We start from the raw sequence: 21560 nt of genomic DNA, 5'->3' as shown, positions 1-21560 counted from the left end.
CTAGTCCTCAGTTCATACTTTCACCTCTCATTATTGTCTGGATGTTTTCTCCAGATGGGATGGCCATTTTGGCCAGAAAGTATTACAAAATTTATTCTCCTAAGTTGCCAACGCTCCCACCATCCCATTCTGGTTAGCTTGGAGGTCACCCACATGTGAGAATAGGCTGCCCGCTTGTCCTGGGATAAAGCACAGTTACTTACCGTAACAGTTGTTATCCAGGGACAGCAGGCAGCTATTCTTACAACCCACCCAGCTCCCCTGGTTGGCTTCTCTGCTAGCTATCTGAACTGAGGAGACTTTCCCTGTGCTGGGCGGGAAGGCACTCGCGCATGCATGGTGCGGCTGACTCAAAACTTCTAAAGTTTTCTACAAGCAAGTATGCTTGCGAGGCTATCCGCATCGGGGCTCCGTGGATGATGTCACCCACATGTGAGAATAGCTGCCTGCTGTCCCTGGATAACAACTGTTACGGTAAGTAACTGTGTTTTACTCACCTTTGCACAATTCCTATACCAGATTTGATTTGTGGTTGACTTCCCCTGTTACTTTGTTGCAAACTCGGAGGTTCTACTATAGAACTCCGGATGTGGTCTGATCATGTCCCACCATCGCTGGAGTTGTGTCTCAGTCCTGACAGGTTGGGGTGCTATAGTTGGTGCCTGAATGATTTTTTGTTACGTGATCCCGCTACTTTGTCCCTGTTGGAGGGTGATGTTCAGGATTTCTTTGCTTTGAATGGCACTGACTAGGTTAGCGCTAGTGTTCTCTAGAAAAGTTTTAAAGTGACTTTGCGGGTTTGTTGCATTTCTAGGGGAGTGTATCATAATAAATGTCGGGTTGCCCCTCGACTGTAGTTATTGGCATGCCTCTCTCGGCTGGAGAGTCACAATAAGTAGCATCCCACTGCAGAGGGTAACGCGGCCTTAGTGGCATGTCGGAGGGACATTCAGGAGCTTGATTTAGAAGGCATGGCGTGGGCACTTCAACGGCAGCGACAGAAGTGTTTTGAGTGAGGGGGGGCTGGGCAGGTCGCTTGTTGGCCTCACAGGTTCAGCAGTCCCAGGCTCATAATCTTATCTCTAGCATTCGGGATGATGCTGGACAGCTTCATTCGGATGAGGCGGCCATTCACCGGGTCTTTTGGGGGTTTTATCGTGATTTATATACACCTGAAACTTCGGCGCTGGGGATATACTTACCTCGGTTGGCGGAGATAGATGTGGCCTGGCTCTTGGAGGCCATTCGACATCTGTCAGCCAATAAGGCCTCTGGTCTCGACAGATTTTCGTCTTTGTTTTATAAAAATATAGGGACTCGTATTGTAGATCTGCTCACCCATCTGTTTAATTCCGTTTTGAATGAGGAGCATTTACCCTATTCTTTTCGTCAAGCGGCGGTGTCGCTTCTCCTTAAACCTGGGAAATATCCCCTGACTTGCTGTTCATGTCGTTCAATCCTCTGTTGGGGGTGGATTACAAATTATTTGCTCATATTTTAGAAATCCGCTTACAATGTTTTATGCCGGACTTAATTCATTGTGATCAATGCGGGTTCATTTCGGGACGGCACCCTGGCAATAATATTGGGAAAGTGTTAGATCTCATCTGCTAAAAGAAGTCTCCCCAAACCCTAAAATGTTATCATGGGACTTACAGCAGTCTCTTGCTACTGTTGATGTGAAAGTGCATGCCTCTACAATCAGAAAGAGACCGCACAAATTTAATTTGCATGGGAGGTGTGCAAGGAGGAAACCTTTGCTATCTAAGAGAAACATCAAGGCCATACTGAAGTTTGCCAGAGAGAACATAGACAAACATCAGGACTTCTGGAATAGTATTTTATGGACAGATGAGTCTAAAATTGAATTATTTGGACACCAGAAAAGAGGAAATGTTTTGCATACACCAAATACAGCATTCCAGGAAAGCATGGAGGTGGTAGTGTCATGGTTTGGGGATGCTTTGCAGCAGGACTTGGCCAGCTCACCATCATAGAATCCACCATAAATTCTACCATGTATCAGAGGGTGTTTGAGGAACATGGGAGGCCATCTGTAAGAAAATTAAAGCTGAAGTGCAACTGGATCCTGCAACACGACAGTGACCCAAAACATACCAGTAAATCCACCAAGGACTGGCTGAAAACTAAGAAATGGAGAGTCCTGGAGTGGCCGAGTCAAAGCCCTGATCTTAATCCCATTGAGATGCTGTGGGGTGATTTGAAACGGACTGTATATCTAAGAAACCCCTCAGTCATCTCACAGCTGAAAGAATTCTGCATTGAGTGGGCTAAACTTTCCTCAGACCGATGTCAGAGTGGTAGATAGCTACAAGAAGTATCTCCCTGCAGTTATTTCAGCCAAAGGGGGTAACACTAGTTATTAGGGTGTAGGGCAAGGGTGGGCAACAAGGGCCGCAATCCAGTCAGGTTTTCAGGATTTCCTCAATGAATTTGCATGAGATCTATTTGCATGCACTGCCTCCATTGTATGCAAATGGATCTCATGTATATTCATTGGGGAACTCCTAAATACCCACTGGATTGCGGTCCTCGTCGCCCACCCCTGGTATGGGGTGTCCTAATTTATTCCTCAGTTAGAATACACATTTTTGTGGATATCTTTTGTTTCATGAGTAAATCAAGGAAAAGTTTTGTTGCTTACCTGCAATTACATCACTTTCTTTTCCAGAGATAAATAAAAAAAGATTTGACATTGATATGTGAACATTTCTTAAGAAAGAACTGAATATTTTATGTGGTGTCCTAATTTTTTCACATGACTGTATACTGTAAGTTCTATGTAATGTGGAAAATATCTGTAACCCGCCTAGAACTCCAATTTATATAAGACTACATATAATAATAATTGTGCTAAATATCATAACCTTTTTTCATCTGCACAATAAAATTTTACTCTTTCTATTTTTACAGAAGAAACTACAACATCCTCTGTCGCTCTAACAACTGCCAGCCTGGTAATGACCCCACAAGGACAAGTATTAACTCTTAAGCGCCCCCTTTTGCCAGCACAGGTAACTGCTCTTCCCACTGCCATCCAGCAAGTCAAACTGACTTCACAAAACCCAAGCAGTACAGCAGCACGGCCAGGTGAGTGATGCTTTCATGTTGTGAAAAGCAGCAAAGAAAAAAATTGTAAAATTAAAATAATAGATTAGAGCAAATATGGAGGTGAGCAGAGGCATTGCTACGGGGTAGCAACTGCCATCCCCAAAATTTTCCTTGCCACCAGAATTAAAATCAGTGCCCGTCCCTGCTTTCCTCCTCCCCATCCTTCAGACCTAGTCTCTCTTCCCTTAGGCACAAGTTTAAAAACTTGTTGTGGTTACCAGCACCAATTAGATCAAGCCTTCCTCTGTCGCAATTTCCTTTTCTGTGTGGGCAGAACATGGTAGAAGGAAAGTCTCAGGGTGGCTACAGAAAAGACTGATTTAACTGCTGCTGGCAGCCATCTTGGGTTTTTTAACTCGGAACTGAAGGGACTCGCGGGAGAGAAAGTGGATCCAAGGAGTGAGGAAGAAGAATGCATGTAGAGAGCCATGAGATGGAATGGGAATGGGAAGGAAGAACAACAGTACCCAGAGAACAGGAGAAGAAAAGAGAGGAAAACACACAGGAAAGAAAAAGGGTGGACATGCTGTACCTGAAGGGAAAGAATGGAAAGGGGGAAGGATTAGGAAGGGAGATTGTTGCATGAGAAAGGAAAGGTTGGGAAGGAGGAAGGCTACACATGAAGAAAAGAGATAGGGGGATTGATGCAAGTGAGGGGAATGGAGGGAAAAGGCTGTACATGAAGGGATGAGAAGGGGGGGATTGCTGCACGTGAATAGAAAGGATGGAAAGGGGGAAGGCTGCACATGAAGGGATAGGACTACATCTCCCAGCAGGCATAGAGCCAGGGAAAGGGAAGAACAAGGCTGGAATACAAGCCACTTCCAATCAGTCTCAAATTGGTTTAGGCCAGGTGAGGAGCTCTGTGAGAGCAGGCTACCACCAACACACCTGCAGGGAGGATTAATCAGCTTCCTGCAGTGAGAGAAAAGGGAGTAGTTTTCTCAAAGCAGGAGAGCCAGCTCTAGACGCAGTTGGAGCACCAGCCTCAGAGTACACATAGGCTCCCAACCCAGCAAGCCAGAGCAGTCAGCCAGTTGCAAGTCACAGATTGCCAGCCCAGGGAATCTGGAAGCCACAGTCTACCTCCTGGCTACCAGACCATGCAGAGGTGGGTGATATAGAAGTCACAGAGTGGTGAGACTGGGTTTGGGCAGGACATTGAGTTTACACCTAGACGAAGAGAACAACACAGACGCAATAGAGCTTAAAAACTTCCTAACTCTACTCAACTACAACATCCCTGTACCCACACAAACTCACGAATGAATTAAAATATTTATTGATGGTGGTTCCAAGATTTCTGCCAGAGATCTGATCGTTCTGAGTCTGTAAAAGCAGCTTCTTACCATAGTAAGAACATTTAGACCTAGTTGCCATGTCCACAAAGGAAAACCTTGACCCAATCATCTCTCTGACTGAAGGCACCTGGTATCACGACATCACCACTTCACCTATTATTTTAAGCTGATCTGGTCACACCGAAAATCTAAAACACGTCTGATGATAAAAAAAGAACATCAATCAAGAGGTTATATTAATCCAGAAGAATACTGGTCAGAATACAAACTGCATACAGTAATAGAGGAAGGAATAGACTTCTGGGACCATTGGAATACAACCAGTACTTCCATCCTAGATAAAATCGCCCCCATACATAAAAGCAAAAGCAACGCAAACAAATACAACAAATGGTTCGACACCGAACTATTAAAAACGAAACAAACAGCTAGGCGACTAGAAAGGATTTGGAATAAAATAGGAGAACTGACAGACCGCAACAAATGGAGAGCCTACATAAAAACCTACAAACAACGGATAAAAGACAAACGCAAAGCATTCTATTCCACCAAAATTAACTTATCATGCAAAGCTTCACAAGGAATCAATACAAAAGAGTTATTCAACATAGTCACAAACCTATTTGACACCACCCGCTACACCACAACTGAGCACAACACGAAGTTACCCACCGCGAAGGACCTAGCTCTATATTTTGATTCCAAAATTAAAAACCTAAAAAATAACTGTATAAGCAATAACGATGTAACAATCATCCCTAGCAACTACCAAATAGCTAACTCACATGACAATGAAATACCTACAGACATGATCTGGAGTTCCTTTCTAGATCCAGAATGGAATACCTACACCAAACTCTACAACAAATACTCTAAATCTCACTGCATCCTAGATACGTGCCCTCCGGAGATTATGAAAGCGGCACCACCAGAATTCGAAATATCACTATTACACTACCTAACCCACAACCTAAAAAATGGGACTTTCCTCACTAACAACGGCCACATAATAATAACCCCCATCCCAAAAAATAGGAAAGAATCCTCAGCGCTAATAACAAACTACAGACCAATAGCATCTATCCCATTCATTGTAAAAATCATGGAAGGACTAGTACACACCCAACTAATGGACTACCTTAATCAATTCTCTCTCCTGCATGAAACTCAATCCGGCTTTAGAACCCTATTCAGTACGGAGACAGTAATCGCTGCCATCCTAGACTATCTGCGCCTATTATTTAGTAAGGGCCTCAACGCACTGATCATGCAATTCGACATGAGCTCTGCATTCGACTTGGTAGACCATGAGAAAATGATGCAATGCTTAGACGCCATTAGTATCAGAGCTGAGGTACTAAACTGGTTTTGTGGCTTCCTCACATCCCGTTCTTACCAGGTACGCTTTAACAACGAACACTCTGAAATCTGGAGCAACTCATCCGGAGTGCCACAAGGGTCACCGCTTTCCCCACTGCTTTTCAATATCTACATGTCCTCATTAGGTGTGAAACTAACCCAACTAGGAATAAAACTATTCAGCTACACAGATAACTTTACGATCATCATCCCATTCACCAACTTCATCTCGGAAACCATTCCCAAGGTATCCAATGCCATAAATGAGATGGAACAATGGATGACAGATTTCAAGCTCAAGCTCAACCCAGAAAAAACAAAATTCTTTGTTGCCTCCCCTCACCCGCTTGACAATAAAACCCCACTATGCATCAATAAACTCAACTACCCTATTCAGCCCACCATGAAAATACTAGGTGTTATTCTAGACCAATGCCTAACTATGAAGGAACAAGTGGATTCCCTATTCAGAAAAGGTTTCCTTACTCTCTGGAAACTCAGAACCATTAAATCATACTTCGATACATCAACATTCAGAATCCTAGTGCAATCCCTCATACTGAGTCAGCTTGACTACTGCAACATCGCCTATCTAGCAATCTCACAAAAGAATATGAGACGTCTCCAAATAATGCAAAATGCTGCGGTCAGACTTATCTTCGGGCTGAAGAAATACGACCACGTGACACCCTACTATCGGCAGCTGCACTGGCTACCAACGGAAGCCCGAGTAAGGTTTAAATTTGCCTGCCTCTGCTTCAAAGTACTATACGGCCTGACCCCCAAGTACATAACGGACCTTTTCGCATTTTCTAATAACAAACTCAAGAGAAATACACACCCAAAACTCATTTCCCCTCTAGTTAGAGGCTGCAAAATGAAAAAACACCACGAACACCTTCTCTCTCACCAAGCAGTCCTTTGGGGCAAAAACCTAGACTAACTGCTTTCACCCACTACATACGGGGAATTCAGGAAACGCCTAAAAACATACCTGTTCCAGAAATACCTAAACAATTGACCCGCTCTCCCTCCCCCCTCCCTATTCCACCTGAACTTACAGCACTGTTATAAATATAATCTGTTATCTTCATCTTATCATAACTTTACGTTGCTATTTATCCCCAACAGGTCCTGTCGGACATTACCTACTAAAATGTACATATTACATTTTCGCTCAGCAAATTGTATTTCTATACTATTGCCTCCTGAGGTCTCTGATCTCTGTATTTCCTCTGAATATCTACTTATTGTATTTCGCTGAATGTCCATCACTCTTGATTGTAAACCGCCTAGAAGTCGCAAGATTGTGGCGGTATAGAAGAATAAAGTTATTATTATTATTATTATTGAGTTGGCTGATGAAGACTTTGCATATGATAAGGAGATAAAGGAAACAGAGCAGCCTATTATTGAAAGTATGGAAATAAGCTAATCTTTTTCCTGTTTGGGAAGCTGGGAGGAAAACATGGAATGTGTACTACCCTAAGAGAAGGCTGGAAGTTTTGTGTTTGAAGAAAGCTTTACATTAGGAACAAGTTTTTTTCTTTGCTCTTTTGAGATATTAGGATGGGAGCTGACAATTGTTTGTGTTATAAATGCTGCCAGGATACCAGGTGATACAAACCTGAAGTAAGCCGATTTGAAGATTTTGTTTTGATTTTTATTCAATTAAAGTATTCCAGAAAAATTGCACCTCCTGACTTTGAACTGGTTGTTTTTTCATTATTCCAGTACTAAGCTATCATGAGAACCTCGCATAACCGCTCGGCTGAGGTTTATGTGCTCTGGGTAAGGCCACTTGCTGAGCCCAGCTTGGCTACGCTCGGTCACACCTCGCTTACCATCCCTCATCTACTGCTTAGCAGGGGTATCCTATGTAGTCATCTGTAGGAGGCTCAGCAGTGTCTCACAGCATACCGGCTGTGTTTTTTGCCTCCCCCTTCTGGTAGTGCATTTGTCGGACCGCAGAGTTGGGGGTGCAGTCAGACGTCATGTCTAGCTGGCAGCTTGAAGATCAGCTTGGAATAAGCAATTTCAGCATGAGGCAGTGATTCTTCTCCTTTCCAGCTACTGTAAAGAGCTGAGGCAGACTGCAGTACATTGCCAGCACAGATCATAGTGAGTAAGTCTATTACAGCCTATGAGGTGAATCGGGGGAGGGTCTGAAAATAAGGTTTTTGAGGTTTCCTCATGTTACCCTATGTTCCCCCTCCTGAAAAATCTTAAATTAGCCAATTTTTTTTACTTTAGTCAGATTTTTTTGTGATTTTAGGTATGAAAATCTTCACAGCGGCCATTTTACATATTTAGCAATCCTTTTTTCAAAAGTTCCTTGCACGTCCAAAACTTAATTTTTTGCCTCAAAACTGGTTGGGATGGAGTCCTTGGTCTCTTTTATCACATATTCATGCCATGATTATGCAAATTCTGTGCCTCAGGAGCGTCCTTGCGCCACGTGCTATGCTGCATAGACCAGAAAGGCGGAATGGCCAGATTAACCTCTCCTCTGTGTTCTCAGCTTACAAAAAAGGCAGCTAGCCCACTGGTGCAGCCTTTTCTGTTTTGGGGACTTGGAAATAATGACCATTCTGCGTGAAAGGATATGGACACCCCATAGCCTAAGAAACGCAAAGTAGAGTCATCACAGGGTGACTCCTCGCACCCTGGTACATCTTTCTCCTCAGAATTTATTAATTTATTGTGGAAAGCTTTTCAGGAGAGCCGTGCGCCTCCTACGGAGTCCTGCTACGCATCAGACTTGTCTCATCAAGGCATAGCCTCCCAAGGGACTTCTCTTTCACACTTACTGTCCATGGATGCACCTCCCGTGGCAGGGGACCCAGACACGTAGGCTAGTGCTTTAGATTCTATTTTGGCTTTACAACCTGGGGGACAACCCGGATCCTTTAACTTCACTGTCTTGCCAGATCTCATTTTGGAGTCTCTGCATGAGCTGAATTTAGACACAAATCCAGCTCCTCCTCCCTTATGTGTGGTGTGAGAGTTCAGTCTGCAGCATTTCCCTCACAATTGGATAGTAATATCTTGATTTTGGAGCAGTGGGATTATCTGGAAGGGTCTCTCAAAGTAGCGAGAGCCATGTCGTGGCTGTATCCTATGGCACAGGAGTCAGCAACTTTTTAATCAGTCTAAAGTGGATTCCTTGGTTGCACAGGTTACTAAGCACATCTCCCTTCTGAGCAAAGGCGGTATGGTGCTCAAGGATATGCAGGACCACCGAGTGGATGTGGTTCTCGGGTGACTTTTAGAGGTGCCTAGAAAAGGCAGCCAAGATACAGGTCACTATGAGAAGATTTAGATATTCAGGAGAAACCACAAATCAATACCGGCAGACAACCACAGGCAAAGTGGAGTTGATGAGCTGGAAACTCCCAGGTTTACTAATCACATAAAAACAAAAAAAATAAATAAAAGTTAATTTAAAAAACAGTTGCAGCTGGCAAAAGTGCAATCTTAGCAGCAAGTAGTCACAAATGTGTGCCAGTCCATGTGGAGATTATAAACAATCATCTATACGTAAAATAATTCCACTTTGATGTTTGTTTGTTTATTAAAAACTTTCTATACCGCATAACAGCCTAAAAAAAGGATCTAAGCAGTGTACAATATATAACACATATTCATCAAGAAAGGAACTCCATTTAAAAATAGGATAGAAAAGAGTAAAAGCAAAAGTTAACAATAGTAGCAGAAAATGACGACACCAAAATCTGTTTGGTTGAAAATAGTATGTGGGCTACATATATGCCCCCCCCCCCCAATCTTCCATATACTCCTCAGTTCTTAATTCTGTCTCAGGGGAGATCAAATAAAGAAATCTCTCACAAAATTGTGGTTAGTTTAGTCAAAGCTTTGAGGAGAATTTGACTGCTTACTGATGTTAGTAAGGCTCACAGTCAAAAGGCTCATTATATTACCTGTGACTGGTTATTTTATTAGAAATAATGAAAGGAATTAATTCATTATTAAACATAAGTAGTTGGTACATCGTCAGTTACAATCCATCTACAAATTCTATTGGTTTCCATTTAAAGCACATGGTTTGCTATTAATTTTACTTTGTTAGTAATTTCCTTAACAGTGACTCATCAATGCTATTTGTCATCTCTGTCAGCAATAGTAGGAAGTGGAGAACATGCTTACTGAGGTCATGCTGATCTCAGACATGTTCTCTTCTGTTGCAAATATCTCAGAGGAGATATAGCCCTAACTATCTAAATGGAAGAAAAATATGTTTCTATAAACAGATATGTTAGTGTGACTTTTAGCTCATCCTCATGGAACCATTGCTATGGCCCCAGCATCTTGTTCCAGACATTAAACCAAAATATTTTGTTCTATGAAGGAAAAATATGTACTCTGCAAATTCTGCTGTTTATACTTTGCTGTGTGTGAAAGATTTCTATTATTTTATTCAGCTACATTAGTGTCTTAAATTCTTAACTAAAAGTGTATCTAATACATATTGGTTATGCCCCCCCCCCTTATATTCTGCATAATACAATTATCCTCATCAGCTCAGCTGACAAGTGGTGTGGTAGTAAAATGGACTCCATTAGATGAATGTAAATGTGGAACCCTTCACAGTCTGTGTTTTGGCATGTGTAAATGCCTTTAGCAGGGGTCCATTGCTGAAAACATTCTGCCAATTCAAAATATGTACAAATTCATAAAAACGTCTGAGAATGTCAGTGCTGAGCCAGGGGCTGTTATATATTCAGGTCATAGAGCATGTACCGCCTGAATACTCGAGCTCCAGCAGATACTCCATATATTTTATCGTGCCAGCGAAAGACTTTGACGATTAGAGACCCATTCTAGACCTTACTCTAGACTCATTCTAGACCAGAGATCTCAAAGTCCCTCCTTGAGGTCCGCAATCTAGTCGGGTTTTCAGGATTTCCCCAATGAATATACATTGAAAGCAGTGCATGCACATAGATCTCATGCATATTCATTGGGGAAATCCTGAAAACCCGGCTGGATTGTGGCCCTCAAGGAGGGACTTTGAGACCCCTGTTCTAGACCTTACATGAATGCAACGCTCAAAGTTCCGTTCTTTCGCTTGGAGACGGTTCGATCTCATATCAGCGGTGACCCTAGGGAGAGTTCCTAGCCTCTCTAGATCTGACAGAGGCCTACTTGTATATTCCTATTTTCCCAGAGCACAAAAAGTTTCTCAGATTTCATGTCCTAGAAAATCATTATCAATTTTCAGCTCTGCCTTTTGTTGTGGCGACAGTTCCTCACACCTTCACCAAAGTGATGGTTGTGTTAGCAGCTCACCTGCGCAAGATGGGGCTTCAAATGCATCCCTACCTCAATGACTGGCTGATCAGAGCCCACTTGTTGTCCGAGGGTAAATGCACAGCGGATCAGGTGATCCGAGTCCAGGAGGACCTGGGTTGGATTGTAAATTACTGAAAGAGCAATTTGGCACCAGCTCAGTTCCTGGAGTACTTGGGAGTCTTGTTTGACATGGCTGCCGGCCATGTCTATTTTCCAGAGGCACGCAGACAGAAGTTGTGCTCTCAGATTTCCTGTCTCTTGGAAAAATCAGCTCTGAGGTCCTGAGTAAAGAATGACATGGTGGCAGTTACCCGCGGGTAGTCACAGGTAACCCACTGAAATGGTAGGGGGGAAAGAGTGCTCACTGCGGGCACGGGGACAAGGCCATCCAATGCCCCGTGGAGTGGTGAATGGCCTTGTCCCCGCAGTTAAGGGAGGGAAGGCGCGCAGCCCCATCCCTCCCTACCTACGATCAAATCTATTAGAGAATGACACGGTGGCGGTTTACCCGCGGCTACCGCTTTTAGCCGCAGGTAACCCGCCAAAAACGGGGAATGAAAATTAGCAGCCTCAGCGGGGACGGGGACAAGGCCATCACCGCCCCGTGGAGCGGTGAATGGTCTTGTCACCGCAGTGAGGCATAAAGGATCGTATCTTTCCTCCCTGGCCCATGATAGGCCGCAACATCCTTCAACGGATTGCAACTCATCAGGGAAAGGTCATTCTAGTGGCTCCAGATTGGCCTTGTAGACCATGGTGTGCAGATAATAATAATAATAACAGCTTATTTACCGCAATACCGTAAAGTTCTATGCGGTTTACAAAGATTAAGCAAAGGTACAAATTGATTGACTTTAAGAGGGGAGGAAGAAACAGGGTTAATAGGACAGGAAATCCATTTTTGAGGAGAGAGTGATCAATAGAACAAGTTAATCGCTATAGAGGGGAGAGAGAAGAGAGGATCAGTTGTCTAGATACTTTAGGAACAGGTGTGTTTTCAGACGTTTCCTAAATTTCTCATAAGTAGTGGGCGAAAGCAATTGTTCTAGGTCTTTACCCCATGATGCTGCTTGGTGCGAGAGAAGATGTTCATGGTATTTTTTCAGTTTACAACCTCTCACTGGGGGGGAAACAAAGTTGGAATGTGAGTTTCTCTTGTGTCTGTTGGCTGAGAAGACAAAAAGGTCAGTTATATATTTAGGGGCAAGTCCGTGTAGTGCTTTGAAGCAGAAGCAGGCAAATTTAAACTTTACGCGCGCCTCCATTGGCAGCCAATGCAGCTGCCAGTAGTAGGGTGTCACGTGGTCAAATTTCCTCAGCCCAAAGATCAGTTTGACCGCTGCATTTTGCATCAATTGTAAACGTTGCATGTTCTTTTGGGAAATTGCTAAATAGGCGATGTTGCAGTAGTCAAGTAGACTGAGTACGAGGGATTGGACTAGGGTTCTGAATGCCGCTGTATCGAAATAAGCTTTAATGGATCTGAGTTTCTAGAGAGTGAAAAATCCCTTTCTGATCAAGGAGTCCACCTCGTCTCTCATGGTTAGGCACTGATCCAAAGTTACACCTAGTATTTTTATGGTAGGTTGGATAGGGTAATTAAGATTATTGATACATAGTGGTGATTTGGTGTCAAGCGGATGTGGCGAAGCAACGAAGAAAGTTGTCTTTTCTGAATTAAGTTTGAGCCTAAAGGTTGTCATCCAGTGCTCCATCACGTTTATGGCTTCTGAAGCTTTAGGAATAGTTTCAGAGATAGAATTAATGAATGGGATGATGATCGTAAAATCATCTGCATAACTAAATAATTTTATCCCTAACTGGGTTAGCTGCGTGCCTAGTGAGGACATGTAGACGTTGAAGAGCAATGGAGATAGCGGAGACTCTTGTGGCACACCGGATGGATTGCTCCAGGTATCTGAAAGTTCATAATTAAAACGTACTTGATAAGTGCGGGACATAAGGAAGCCACGGAACCAATTCAGCACCTCGTCCCTGATACCAATGGCGTCTAGGCATTGCAGCAATTTCCCGTGGTCTACTAGATCAAAGGCAGAACTCATATCGAATTGCATAACCAGGGCATTAAGGCCCTTACTAAACAGTAGGCGCAGATTGTCTAAAATAGCCGCAATTATCCCAGGACAAGCAGGCAGCATATTCTTGACTGATGGGTGACGGCACCGACGGAGCCCCGGTATGGACAATTTTAGAGTGATTGCACTCTAAGAACTTGGAAAGTTCTGGTAGGCCGCACCGCGCACGCGCGAGTGCCTTCCCGCCCGACGGAGGCGCGCGGTCCCCAGTTTCTTAGTTTCCGCGGAGCTAAGAAGACGCGTTTCCTCAACGGCTGTTGAAGAAATATTTTTTCGATCTTCCCGCTCGCGTAAACCTTTGTTTTAATAAAGGTTTCTTTATTTCTTTATTATTTTCCTTTTTCAAAAAAAAAAAAAAAAAACTTAGTTGTTTTTTCTTTCTTTTTTCGTTTCGCCCCGGCGGGGCCTGTTGCCACAATCGAAGCCTCGGCTTTCGATTTGGCAGAGGCTGTCTTTACTTTCATGCCCCCTCAGCCCGGGTTTAAAAAGTGCCAGCGGTGCGCTAGGCCAATTTCACTGACAGACCCACATAACTGGTGTCTGCAGTGTCTTGGTCCCGACCATCAAGCGTCCACTTGCACCCGCTGTGCAACTTTGAAAAAACGAACACTTAAGAACCGCCAAATCCAGCAGCGGTTGCTATTCGGTGCCGAGATGTCCGATTCCAATGTACCGGCACCGACATCAATTGCATCTCAATCGGCACCGACTTCATCGACACCGCGCGATACCGCACCGGCGTCGCAACCAGCAGGTAAGCCGGCTAAGAAGCCTTCCCCGCTGGAGCGTCCTCCGGTCTCTACTGCAGTGAGCCCAATCCTGCCGACCTCGAGGCGCCCACGGAAGCGCTCCGCTCCGATTGAAGTTAGCCCCTCGACATCGGGTTCTTCATCAGAGTGTCGAGCGGCACCCAAGGTACCGCAGAAGAAAAAGGCGGTACCGGTGCCTTCACTGGACGAGCGCATTGCCGCCGTTCTGCAGGTACAGCTGAGAGAGCAACTCCAACAGCTACTTCCTGTCTTTTTGCCCCAGAACCTTCCAGTTCCGGTACGCTCTGAGCCACCGGTGCCGATAGTGGAACGCCCTCTTTTATCGGCATCCACCTTATCGGTACCGGGTCTTACCACCTCATCGACCTCGATGCCGGTTTTAGCTCCAGAGCCTAAATCTCACCACCAGGCGGTTCAAACCTCGGTACCAGCACAACAGGTTACATCGCCTGGTACCGTATCCATGAGGTCGGGCAAGTCCACACATAAAACCCGACACCAGGAACCTTCCACACCAGAGTCTCGACACCATGGCTCTCAGGTTAGGGATCCTGATTTGTGGGGTGATTCTGAAGAGCCCTTTCTTTCCGAGGGTGAATGCTCTTCTGATGAGGAGGAACACCTTGTTACCAATCCCTCTTCTCATCCAGATTCCGCATCTTTTCCTTCTTTTCTAAAGGAAATGTGTGAATCCTTGTCTATTCCCTTGGAGGCTGAGTCAAAGAAATCTAAGGCATTTCTTGATGCATTGGACTTTGACCAGCCTCCAAGGGAATTTCTTAAACTTCCTCTCCATGATATATTGAGAGAAACGTTTTATAAAAACCTTGAAACTCCCCTGACTGTCCCTGGAGCCCCTAGAAAACTGGACTCCTTATACAGGGGGATACCTATTCCTGGGTTTGATAAACCCCAACTCCCGCATGAGTCTCTTTTGGTGGAGTCCACTTTAAAGAAATCAGCGGGAGCTAATGTGTATGCCTCCGTCCCTCCTGGCAGAGAAGGGAAATCAATGGACAAATTTGGCAAGTGGCTATATCAAAATGCCATGCTTGCAAACAGATCAGGAAATTATGCGTTTCATTTCTCATTTTATTTGAAACATTTAATCCAAACAATTTCTACCTTTGAGAAATATCTGCCTGATCGCAAAAAATCTGCTTTTAACACTTGTACCTCCTCTCTTCTCCAGTTGAGGAAGTTTCTAGTAAGATCAATTTATGACACCTTTGAATTGACTTCTAGAGCCACGGCAATGTCAGTGGCTATGCGCAGGTTGGCATGGCTCAGGGTCTCAGAGTTGGAGGTAAACCACCAAGACCGTCTAGCAAATGCACCTTGCTTAGGGGATGAGCTGTTTGGTGATTCCATGGATTCCACCACACAGAAGCTATCGGCGCATGAGACACGTTGGGATACTCTTCTAAAGAATAAAAAGAAGACTCCACCTGCCAGGCCTTTCCGACAACAATCGGCCTACCAACGCCGCTATGCTGCTCGTCCTTTGCCTCAGGCTACTCAACAGCCTAGAAGGCAACGACAGCAACAACAACGTCAACCTCAGAGGCAGACGCAGCAGCAACAGAAACCTCCACCACCTCAAAAGTCTACTCAACCCTTTTGACGTGTTTCTCCTGAGCATAGCCAATATCATACCATCTGCCCATCTTCCCCAACCGATAGGAGGGCGCCTGACCCATTTTCTCAGTCGGTGGGAGATCATTACATCCGACCAATGGGTCCTAAACATCATCCGCCACGGCTACTCTCTCAACTTCCAGACTTCTCCCGCTCAAAGTCTACCAAAAGAGTCTGCTTTGAACACTCATCAATCCTCTCTCCTGATACAAGAGGTTCAATCCCTTCTTCTTCTAAACGCCATAGAAGAAGTTCCTCTAGACCAGAAAGGTCAGGGATTTTACTCCCGTTACTTTCTAGTTCCAAAGAAAACAGGAGATCTCAGGCCCATCTTAGATCTTCGAGATCTCAACAAATGCTTGGTCAAGGAGAAATTCAAGATGCTTTCTTTAGCAACTCTTTATCCTCTTCTCAATCAGGGCGAATGGCTATGCTCCCTCGACCTCAAGGAGGCTTACACTCATATTCCCATCCATCTAGACTCCAGACAGTATCTCCGCTTCATGATCAATCACTGTCATTACCAATACAAAGTTCTCCCCTTCGGACTTGCTTCATCTCCAAGAGTGTTCACCAAATGTCTGATTGTGGTGGCTGCTTTCCTTCGTTCACATCATCTGCAAGTTTTCCCTTACCTGGACGATTGGTTGATAAAGGCCAACTCTCCTCAAACAGTGCTACTGGCCACCAATCAAACCATCTTGTTCTTACAGATTCTGGGGTTCGAGGTCAATTTTCCCAAATCTCATCTCATCCCCACTCAGAGACTTCAATTCATTGGAGCGGTGCTGGACACGATCCTCATGAGAGCATTCCTGCCGTCCAACCGGCTCCACACTCTTCAGGTTTTGTGCCAACAGGTTCTTCCTCAAAGTTCCATCTCTGCCAAACAAATGATGATACTATTGGGACACATGGCTTCAACAGTGCATGTCACCCCTCTGGCACGTCTTCACCTGCGCACACCTCAATGGACCCTTGCTACCCAGTGGTCCCAAGCGACGGATCCTTGCTCACGTCACATATCTGTGACATCATCTCTTCGTCAGTCTCTACAATGGTGGTTGGTATCCTCAAATCTATCCAGAGGTCTTCTATTCCATCTACCTCCTCATCAACTAGTCATCACAACCGATGCCTCCCCGTATGCTTGGGGAGCTCATTTGAACGAGTTCCAAACTCAAGGTCTGTGGACAGCCCAGGAAAAGAACCACCACATCAATTTCCTGGAACTCAGAGCGATGTTTTATGCTCTCAAGGCTTTCCAACATCTTCTCTTCCCTCAAGTTCTACTCCTGTGCACAGACAATCAGGTGGCGATGTACTACATCAACAAGCAAGGTGGAACGGGTTCTCGCCTCTTGTGCCAAGAAGCCCAGAAAATCTGGACTTGGGCCATAAATCATCATCTATTCCTGAAAGCGATTTACATTCAGGGAGAACAGAATTCCTTAGCAGACAAACTCAGCAGAATTCTCCAACCTCACGAGTGGACACTCGATCCTATAACTCTTCAGTCCATCTTCGTTCAATGGGGCACTCCTCAGATAGACCTCTTTGCAGCTCCTCACAATCACCAGCTGCCCCTTTTCTGCTCCAGACTCTACTCACCTCACCGTCTGGCAGCGGATGCGTTTCTCCTAGATTGGTCAAATCTGTTCCTGTATGCTTTTCCTCCTCTCCCTCTCATGTTGAGAACCTTGTTCAAGCTCAAGAGGGAACGAGCCACCATGATTCTGATAGCTCCGAGATGGCCCAGGCAATATTGGTTCTCCCTTCTACTTCAACTCAATTCCAGAGAACCTTTTCTTCTGCCACTGTATCCTTCTCTGCTTACACAGCATCAGGAAACCCTTCTACATCCCAACCTCCAGTCTCTGCACCTGACAGCTTGGTATCTCTCGGGCTGACTTCGAGTGATTCCCTTTTATCTCAGCCTGTTCGTTCAATTCTGAATGCCTCCAGGAAGCCGACCACTCTGCAATGTTACCATCAGAAGTGGACACGTTTTTCTTCCTGGTGTCTTCTTCATCATCATGATCCCACTTCCCTTGCAGTGGAGACCTTATTGGACTATCTGCTTTCGTTGTCAGACTCTGGTCTCAAATCCACTTCAATCAGAGTCCACCTCAGTGCTATTGCGGCTTTTCATGAGCCAGTCCATGGAAAAATCCTCTCAGCTCATCCCTTGGTGTCCAGGTTTATGCGGGGTCTTTTTAATGTGAAACCACCTCTTAAAGCCCCTCCTGTTATCTGGGATCTCAATGTAGTTCTCTCCGCTTTAATGAAGCCTCCATTTGAACCCTTGGCTACTGCTTCTTTCAAGTTCCTCACTTGGAAGGTACTTTTCCTTATTGCTCTTACTTCTGCCAGGAGGGTCAGTGAGCTACATGCACTAGTTGCGGATCCACCTTTTACAATCTTTCATCATGACAAGGTGGTTCTACGTACACATCCAAAGTTTCTCCCTAAGGTTGTCTCTGATTTTCATCTCAACCAATCCATTGTTCTGCCTGTCTTCTTTCCGAAACCTCACTCGCATTCTGGAGAACGGGCTCTTCATACTTTGGACTGTAAGAGGGCTCTAGCTTTCTATTTAGAGCGTACTAAGCCCCACAGATCAGCTCCCCAGCTCTTCCTGTCATTTGATCCAAATAAATTGGGTCGTCCTGTTTCTAAACGTACGTTGTCTAATTGGCTAGCAGCGTGCATTTCATTCTGTTATGCTCAGACCGGACTGACACTGGAAGGTTCTGTCTCTGCCCATAGAGTCCGAGCTATGGCAGCGTCTGTAGCTTTCCTCCGTTCTACTCCTATTGAGGAAATCTGCAAGGCTGCTACTTGGTCCTCAGTTCATACTTTTACATCTCATTATTGTCTGGATGCTTTTTCCAGACGGGATGGACACTTCGGCCAATCTGTTTTGCAAAATTTGTTTTCATAATGGCCAACCTTCCCTCCATCCCTCTTTTTTTGTTAGCTTGGAGGTCACCCATCAGTCAAGAATATGCTGCCTACTTGTCCTGGGATAAAGCACAGTTACTTACCGTAACAGGTGTTATCCAGGGACAGCAGGCAGATATTCTTGCGTCCCTCCCACCTCCCCGGGTTGGCTTCTTAGCTGGCTTATCATAACTGGGGACCGCGCGCCTCCGTCGGGCGGGAAGGCACTCGCACGTGCGCGGTGCGGCCTACCAGAACTTTCCAAGTTCTTAGAGTGCAATCACTCTAAAATTGTCCGTACCGGGGTTCCGTCGGTGCCGTCACCCATCAGTCAAGAATATCTGCCTGCTGTCCCTGGATAACACCTGTTACGGTAAGTAACTGTGCTTTACTGTCTCAGTACTGAATAACGGTCTAAAACCAGATTGAGTTTCATGTAGGAGAGAGAACTGATCCAGATAATCCATCAGTTGGGTGTGTACCAATCCCTCCATAATTTTTACAATAAACGGAATGGATCTGATGCGTCTTTGAACAGGTCATGGCTTCCAGTTACCAATGCATCCAGACCTCCTTTCACAGGGTTCAGTTTGCATGGAGGATTTGAATCGCTATGCTCTTGAGTTCAGAGTCTTAGAGGGTAAAGGGTATTCAGACCTGGTCATTGCCACTCTTCTCAAGTCTAAGTCGACTACACTCTTCGCCTACACTAATATGGAAGACTGTCCAACACTGCTGCTCTCAGCAATGTGTGGAGCCATTTTCAGCTCCAGTCTCGGTAGTGTTAGCTTTCCTTCAAGCTGGCCTTGACAAGAGGCTTACGATGGCTTCCCTTTGGGTTCAAGTCACAGAACTCTCTGTTTCAGGGCCCGAGACCGCAGATCTGCTCTGGCATCTCATTCTGACATAGTCAGATTTCTGAAGGGTACTCTCAGCAGCATCAGACCATGGATCAAGCCCCCCATTCCCTTCCTGGAATCTGAATGTGATTCTGCAAGGTCTCTCCAGTGCTCCGTTCAAGCCGCTCAAAGAAGGGTTACTGTTGGATCTGACAATTAAGACTGTTTCTCTTGTGAGCTGTGCTGCTTGTTTGTAGTCTCTTAACTGCTTGGATTTTTTGTGACTTTTCAGTTTTTATATTTAAGACAAAACAAACAAGAAAACTCAAACTCCACTGACCAAAGGGTGAAGCAACAAACAAATCCCGGTATTCAAAGAAACCGGAGTAGCTGAACCAGTGAGTCCCAGGTATCAATGTAACTGGTGATGGTAGAATATAAATCCAAGTGTAGCAAATCCATGCTTCAGACCATCCTTTGGAGCCCTTTATATTGCTACACTGTTTCAGTGGACTTGCTACACTTGGTGTTCCTTTTACAAAGGTGCGCTAACTGTTTTAGCGCGTGCTAAAATGCTTCGTGCACTATCCGCTACTGCCTCCTTTTAAGCAGGCGGTAATTTTTCGGCTAGCGCACACTAATCTTGTGCGTGCGCTAAAAACGCTAGCGCACCTTAGTAAAAGGAGCCCTTGGTTTATATTCTATCATCACCAGTTACATTGACACCAATTTGGGACTAGTTATTGATCATATCAGCATTTGGGACTCTCATGTTTTAGAGCCAGTGCCTCCTTTTATTGTGAGCTTTTAGCTGCTCCTATTGGATATATTTTTTTAAATTACTGTGGGTATTGTTTTTATTAATTATTATTTATTTTTATATTAATAAACCTGGGACTCGCTGGTTCAGCTACTCCACTTCTCCAGTTTCTTTAAATACCGGGATATTTGTTTTATTAACATTTGATATACTGCTTAAGCATATTACAAATCTAAATGGTTTACAATAAAATACAGGTACTTAGAACTTCCCTATCGGTCCCAAAGGCTCACAATCTAGCTAAAGTACCTGAGTAAACAATTATTAAAATAGAAAAGATATAACAAAATTCCAAGAATTGTGAGGGAAAGGTACAATTCAAATAATTTTAAAAAAAGATATAAAGAATAAAATTAAAATATACAAATTGGAGATTGAGCAAAGTAAATTCCAATCTGGTGCTAAGTCCAATCATAAATCCGGTCCAATAGAGCTCCACATTTGCAAGGAAGGATCAACACAGAGAAGTGATGGTGGGCTGTGGGACCATCCCTGCCAGAGGTGAAGGAATCAACGGCAGTCAATCAGTTCGCTGGCTACAATACGCCAGTTAGCTAGCTATAATATGCCAATCAGGGCCTGAACACCCTCAGTTGGCCTCACCAAACTGATCCAGGCAAATATCTGCAAAAATAAAAGATATTAGAGAGCCCATCTTTTTATTATATACAGGAGTGCCTGCAAAGCTGTGAAATCTCCCCTCCTTTGTTAGACAGAGTGTAGGTCCTTCACTACAGGAACACTGAGAAACATAGCCATGTCCAGTACAAGAGGGAGTGAAGATGAAATGTACTTTTTATTTGCATGATCTGCAAGATTCTGTTTCAGGTGCCAGTTGAAGCCACTTTACAATATAGAAGTTTTTCTTTCTAATCTTAAGGAGAGATAATCCATTCTTGAGTATGTGCTGTCCCAGGATAAGAACCTTTTCTGGATTCCTTACTTTGTGGTGATTTATACTCAATCCTCCATCTGTTATCATCTCCAAGCCTTTGGCTCCATCTGAAATGGCACAGGCTTTGCGACACACATCTAGTACTGTCATTCCAGGTTCAAGCATTAATTCTATGAATGGAGCTTCTCTGAAGAGCTCCTGATTTGTTTGTTGCCTCACCCTTTATATTTAAGAGAGCCAAGGACCATATAAGACCCATGAGGAAGCTATTTTTATTTGCCAAAACACATCCCATATTAAAGCATTTTTATTGTAAATATTAGTTTCTGTCCTATGGGTCACTTGTGACTATATGCACCCTTTGTGGATTGTTTTTATGATTATTTTTTTTAAGTTATTTGGACGCTTATTAAACTACAAACTGATACATCCAATCTTCTGTTCCAACATCTTT

At 44.3% G+C, this 21560-nt stretch overlaps 1 protein-coding gene across 7 annotated transcripts in view; it reads left to right on the top strand.

Moving 5' to 3' along the window:
* MGA (MAX dimerization protein MGA) overlaps positions 1 to 21560 on the top strand; it is a 479481-nt gene that overhangs the window by 443361 nt on the left and 14560 nt on the right. For all 7 annotated transcript variants that reach the window (XM_033951892.1, XM_033951893.1, XM_033951894.1 and 4 more), the window contains one exon: positions 2935 to 3111. In XM_033951892.1, coding sequence (XP_033807783.1) covers positions 2935 to 3111 — 177 coding nt within the window. The remainder of the gene's footprint in view (positions 1 to 2934; positions 3112 to 21560) is intronic.

This window comes from Geotrypetes seraphini, chromosome 7 (genome assembly GCF_902459505.1).
Source record: "Geotrypetes seraphini chromosome 7, aGeoSer1.1, whole genome shotgun sequence".
NCBI classification, from domain to species: Eukaryota; Metazoa; Chordata; class Amphibia; order Gymnophiona; family Dermophiidae; genus Geotrypetes; species Geotrypetes seraphini.
This window is presented reverse-complemented; position numbering and strand designations above follow the sequence as displayed.